Source organism: Eurytemora carolleeae, unplaced genomic scaffold (assembly GCF_000591075.1).
Source record: "Eurytemora carolleeae unplaced genomic scaffold, Eaff_2.0 scaffold846, whole genome shotgun sequence".
Lineage (NCBI taxonomy): Eukaryota > Metazoa > Arthropoda > Copepoda > Calanoida > Temoridae > Eurytemora > Eurytemora carolleeae.
In genome coordinates, this window is record NW_019396740.1 from 147,720 (window position 1) to 154,329 (window position 6,610).

Here is a 6,610-nt window from a genome sequence, read left to right on the forward strand (position 1 = left end):
TGAAATCAATCGAGTTTTGTTCAGAAAACTGTGTAACAGATAATTTCAAAAATAGATTTCATAGAAAAAAAATATTGTTTCAGAGTGCCTATCCTTCGCTAGTGCAGTTGCTTGCCTGAAATGCATAGAGGGCCTTGTCTTGTCAACTAATCCTATAGACCCTGAGGTAGTGATGTGATATTAGTTGGGTCGTTTTAAACTCGATTTAGCTCTTTTTTGCTCATTTTTTGCTCGTTTTTTTGCATATTTTTTTCTTTAGGGTCAAAGTTTGGCATAATGTAGGAAAAGCAAATTTTTAAAAAATTTCGCTAAACATTTATTTACAATGTCAAATTTTAAACCTGATAGAAGATATATGCAACAATCGAAGTTTAATAAAAGCAAAATTAAACAAAATACAGTTTAAAAATCATGGAAGATTTTTTATTAAAAATACAATCCAAAACGATTTACAACATTTCCCTCGGGTAGATTCACCAATTAATATGATAAATAGTATTATGATAAATTTGTCATAAAACCTTAAAATTTAAAAATAGAGCGCCAAACAATTTGAACTGAGTCATGTAGTTTTTTTTGTAGATTGATTATAGAATTCATATTTTATATTGAAAAATTTGATGTTCAACTTTTGAAAATATTTTGTATTTTTACACATTTCATAAAGAGCTAATACGTAACTTATGTTTTGAACGACCCAGAAAAACTATCCAGGACATTTTTGATAAAAGCTTCGTCTGTCAATTATATCAACCAATTAAAAGCCACAAAAAATCTCAGAAATATAAGTCAGCTGTTTCAAACGGATTATTTACTAATCTTCCCATACATAAGTTAATAATATATTCCCAGACAGTGTGGGAGTAATTAATGATGTATCCCCGGCTTTGTGGGAGTAATTAATGATATATTCCCAGGAAGTGTGGGAGTAATTAATGATTTATTCCCAGGCAGTGTGGGAGTATTTACTGATTTATTCCCAGGCAGTGTGGGAGTAATTAATGATGTATTCCCAGGCAGTCTGGGAGTAATTAATGATTTATTCCCAGGCAGTGCGGGAGTAATTAATGATGTATTCCCAGGCAGTGTGGGAGTAATTGATGATTTATTCCCAGTCAGTGTGGGAGTAATTAATTATGTNTATTCCCAGGCAGTGTGGGAGTAATTAATGATGTATTCCCAGGCAGTGTGGGAGTAATTAATGATTTATTCCCAGGCAGTGTAGGAGTAATTAATGATGTATTCCCAGGCAGTGTGGGAGTAATTAATGATTTATTCCCAGTCTGTGGGAGTAATTAATGATGTATTCCCAGGCAGTGTGGGAGTAATTAATGATGTGTTCCCAGTCAGTGTGGGAGTAATCAATGATGTATTCCCAGGCAGTGTGGGAGTAATTAATGATGTATTTCCAGGCAGTGTGGGAGTAATTAATGATGTATTCCCAGGCAGTGTGGGAGTAATTAATGATTTATTCCAGGCAGTGTGGGAGTAATTAACAATTTATTCCCGGGCAGTGTGGGAGTAATTAATGATTTATTCCCAGGCAGTGTGGGAGTTATTAATGATGTATTCCCAGGCAGTGTTGGAGTAATTAATGATGTATTCCCAGGCAGTGTAGGAGTAATTAATGATGTATTCCCAGGCAGTGTGGGAGTAATTAATGATTTATTCCCAGTCAGTGTGGGAGTAAGCGAAATCAAGAAAATTAACTGTAAAAATAGAAATTGTATTATTGTATTAATCCATATTCGAAATGTATTTCTATCTACAGTGAAACCCATAAAACTGTTGAATAGGAAGACGACTTCAAGACTCAATTTGTGACTTTGAACTGTGCAATGAATTTTAAACACCGTATTTGTGCATTGACTGACCACAGATCCATTTCACTAAATAAGTTAATTTTCAAGCCAGTAATGAAACTATTTGATTGATAAGAACTTAACTAATCCACATAATATTGATTAAATGTCGTCTTCTTAATCCACCATTTTGGAATCCAGGAAGCTACTGATGATTGTTTGATGTTGGATAATCTGCTAGAGAAAGCAGTCAAAATGTTTCATCCTAGTCATTATATTTGCACACTAAACAGGTTAATAATATTATATTTGCACACTAAACAGTTTTTATTATTATATTTGCACACGAAACAGGTTTATAATATTCCTAAAACTAGAACTTATAAAGATAAATTATTTATTTCTAGAATAAAACTGAACCCTTCCTAAAACTAGAAGCTATGAAAATAAATTATTTATTTCCAGGATAAAACTGAACCCTTCCTAAAACTAGAAGCTATGAAAATAAATTATGTATTTCTAGAATAAAACTGAACTCTGCTTTCTTAAAGCTTGGAGCTAGAAACCCAAACGAAGCAGAGCTTGAACTTTTAATGAGAAGAAAGGAGTTCCTGGATGAAATTCATCAGGTTAATTTATTTTACATTAAATGTAAAATAATAATTTCAAAAGGGAGTGACTGGCTAGACATAGGAGTTAAGCTGAGAGTGCAGTGTTGCAGAGAAACTTTTCCGGATTTATTTCAGATCTAACATTCTTACGGAATTGACAATCAAACAGGATTTTAAAGATTGTAATTTCGCTCTTGCTGAACAATTATAAATCATAAAAACATCTCAAAGGTATTACATGCATCATAAAAATTTTCTCTACAATACTACACTCTCATCTCAACTACGATGTCTAGCCGGGCATTCCCTTTAAGGAATGAGCTCAATGCAAAGATCGGGATAAGAGAGCTGAGAGCGCAACAGTATAATAAAATTTTAAAAAAATCATTGTTGCGGTTTATAATCTATTTAATCCTAAATGCTGCAGTTTTCGTACAAAGTCGTATAAAAGTTCACAAATACGCATTAGCAAGGAGTATGAAATAGAAGGGAAGATACAACTGACGCGGCCCGCCCTACCATATATGATTATATATGCTTTTCAGACGGTACTCCATTTGTATAAGAAATATACAGAATAGGTTCTTGCATACGCGGTAATTGTACATCAGACAAATAGTTCTTATAAAAATGGAGTACAGTCTGCAAAGCATTTATAATCATATGGTAGGGCTGGCCGCGTCAATTGTATCTCCCTTCTATTCCATACTCCTTGTACATTATGAATCCAAATGGATAATTAAAGAGATGATCCACCTATTTCACCTCCGTTACCCACGCGGACAATGAAACATCTGAAATTACATTTACATACATTTTACGGATTTGAAATTTCATGCATACAATTTCAACGAATTTAACGAATTGGAGAGGACGCTGAACCAGCCTAGGTAGTTCTGAAACTTAGCTCAAATTCATTAATTATAGTCCCTGTTCAAAGACTGTTGAACAGTTGTTAAGATATTATGTGTTTAGTTTATTGAGATTGTTGAACCCGGGTTGACCCAGCGGCGAGGATTATCTTTGTTTGAGCGAGCAATCTGTCATCTTCAGGTCATTCATCAGATTAAGCGAGATCATATTTTAATTTAATTTTATTTATAAAATGACCTTTTAAAATTTTATTTGGAAAGAAACTATTCTGTTGTCTCAACGGAGCTGTCAACAACAAAAAACTTCATGAACCCTCAATAGAAATTGATATAAATACTATTGTATTGCAGTACTTAAAGGGACTGTTAACTTAATTTATAAAGACACTCAATTAAAAGAGTTGATACCATCAATATTACATAAACCTTCTCTGTGGTCACGTGATGTCCAACAAAAAATTTGGGCCCGATCAATTCAGCCCTTTTGACGTTTATTGGATACAAACAAACAGACAGACAAGCCAAATTTATATATAGAAGAAATCAAGTCTTTCCAATAAAATCTGATTTTCAAATCCCTATATCTTTTTAAGGACTTAGAAGACCTGAGATTTTTAAAATTATGAATTCTGTTAGATAAATAGTCAAAGTTTGAAATATCAAAAGGTTTACACCATCAGGTTGCAAAGATACAGAGATTAGAAAGGAACAGATAAGTGTTCATATTTTATGCTTTCGATTAATATCTCTTAAAATGTTCAGAATTTTTAGAATTGTAAAAGATTTAAAATCAAAACCCGCTTTTTTATTTAAAGACTTAATAAAGACTATTTTCATTCTGGTTTTTAACTGTCATGAATAAAAGCAAATAAAATAAAAATTGTTTACTCTCTGTAGACGAGAGTTTTGTACTATACAGTGATAACCAGAAAACCCTGAAAAAGGAGGACGACTTTTGGAATCAAGTTGTAACTTTTGAACGTCCAATGAGCATAAGACACAGCAACAGTGTAACGTAAACAGACCCATTTCACTAGGTTAGTGATTTAATAATTGCCTAGTAAAACTATTTGTTTTGTAACAACATCAAATACTCTTAATTATGTCGTCTTCCTTTTCCTATGTATTCTGGTTATCACTGTAGAGCGTAAAATTTTTCATTTTTTTCATTAAAAAAAAATATATTCTAGAGCGTGATAGGAAACCTAGACGATTGCCTGGAGTGCTTGGAACATTTTAGTGTGGGAAGCTATATGGACGATGTCAACTTTAAGGTAAAGGTTCTTTTCAGTTTCAACACCTAAAACTAAAATTTAAAATTCTATTAGTTTCATAACTTTCTGCCTCCATGCTGAAATCTTGAATCAATTATGAAAAAAAACGGTATTTATTTATCTTTTTTATTCGTCAAAAAATTTATTTACAATTTTTTAAAAATATTCATAATGCTTCATCAAACCAAGAAAATGGTAAGGTTTATTAATAATACAGTGAAATAAGAAGACGACCTTAAGTAAATCTTGTAGATTTGGACTAAAAGTCGTCTTCCTTTTCCACTGTGGAAAAGAATTATGTAGTTCAACCTAAACGCCGTTTCTGAAAGTGACTGAAAGCGTAACTTCAAGGGACCTTTCATGCTTTACATGGCTTTACATGATTCACAACGGTACCCTTGAGACCTTAGCATTGCAATCTTTGCATGGAGGGTCAAATGAAATTACGCTTACATCCCCTTTAAGCATTTTTGTTTTTTGTTTAGGCTGGAGCAGCAAGAGATGATGCAGAACTCTGGTTGGACGAACTCAGATCTGGATTGTCTTTGAAAACTGTGTAAACATACATTTCATCCAAATTAAGAGAAAAAAATTCAATTGTCGATTTAAACTGCTTCATTCATTGCTTCACTGAAAAATTAATTATTTTGCATATCAATGACACTATCACACATAGCTGTAAACATACAGGGTGTCCCACGGAACATGACAATAAAGAGAAAAAGCTTGAATATCGTCTTTGATCATAGAAATAATTTGCGGCATTCATTTGTCAACTTTCTCTCTGAATGAAATTCTTTTTATCTCTGGTAATATATGAATTACAAAAAAGGTAGACCACATTTTGGACCAGGAGTGTTTGTGTTTAATGTTTATTAATTCAATTATTTTTCTTCTACCATTGGGTTGATGTAAATGCCACAAATTATTACAAAAGTTCAAAGACGATATTCAAGTCATCTCTGAACTCATGAGAAACTCTGTATTTGATGTACATGAGAAACCCCATGTATTTGATGTACATGAGAAACCCCATGTATTTGATGTGCATGTTACGACTTCGAGTGATATTGAAATTGAAAAATGAGCCACCCCGTTCCAAATATTATTATAGTTTGTAACAAAACAACTTTTCCTTAAATTGTAAAATATTCCAATGTTTGCAATACAATGGCAGTTTTTTAACGTTTTAGAGTTTAATGTTAAATTAAAAAGTTTATTTAGATTTTTGATAATCTGACATTGCTCAGTCTAATTGTAACATACTTAAATATAAGAATAAAGTTCCATTTAAACTATTTTTATCTTTTTTTATTTGATTGGGGATTTTCAGCCCTTCTAATCGTTTAAAAAGACGCAAAAAAGTGCTGTAATATTTAGTTCTTATATTTAGAATGGGTCGTTTTTGTCGTCCATTTGTCATAAAACTATGTCGAATATTCGAAAATCTCTCCGTTGACTTCAGCTAACCAATATTGTATAAGAAACAAAAAAATCATTGATACAGGGTGTTCAAAATATAATTGTATGCTAGATACAGGGAGTTCAAAATATAATTTTATTCTAGATACAGAGAGTTCAAAATATAATTGTATTCTAGATGCAGGGAGTTCAAAATATAATTGTATTCTAGATACAGGGAGTTCAAAATATAATTGTATTCTGGATACAGGGAGTTCAAAATATAATTGTATTCTAGATACAGGGTGTTAAAAATATAATTGTATTCTAGATACAGGGTGTTAAAAATATAATTGTATTCTAGATACAGGGTGTTCAACTTATTATTGTATTCTAGATACAGTGTGTTCAAAATATAATTGTATTCTAGATACAGGGTGTTCAACTTATTATTGTATTATAGAAACAAGGAGTTCAAAATATAAGATACAGGGTGTTAAGAATATAATTGTATTCTAGATACAGGGTGTTCAACTTATTATTGTATTATAGAAAAAGGGGGTTCAAAATATAATTGTATTCTAGATACAGGGTGTTAAAAATATAATTGTATTCTAGATACAGGGTGTTCAACTTATTATTGTATTCTA

At 31.9% G+C, this 6,610-nt stretch overlaps 1 protein-coding gene across 1 annotated transcript; it reads left to right on the plus strand.

Annotated features, from left to right (window-relative positions):
• The first annotated feature begins 1,978 nt into the window (after positions 1-1,978).
• Positions 1,979-5,169, plus strand: LOC111708015 (uncharacterized). Its single transcript, XM_023481245.1, has 5 exons — positions 1,979-2,095; positions 2,326-2,431; positions 3,389-3,466; positions 4,476-4,559; positions 5,045-5,169. Exons 1-5 carry the CDS (start codon positions 2,025-2,027, stop codon positions 5,117-5,119), a joined length of 414 nt encoding a protein of 137 aa, XP_023337013.1. The 5' UTR covers positions 1,979-2,024; the 3' UTR covers positions 5,120-5,169.
• Positions 5,170-6,610: the final 1,441 nt, after the last annotated feature.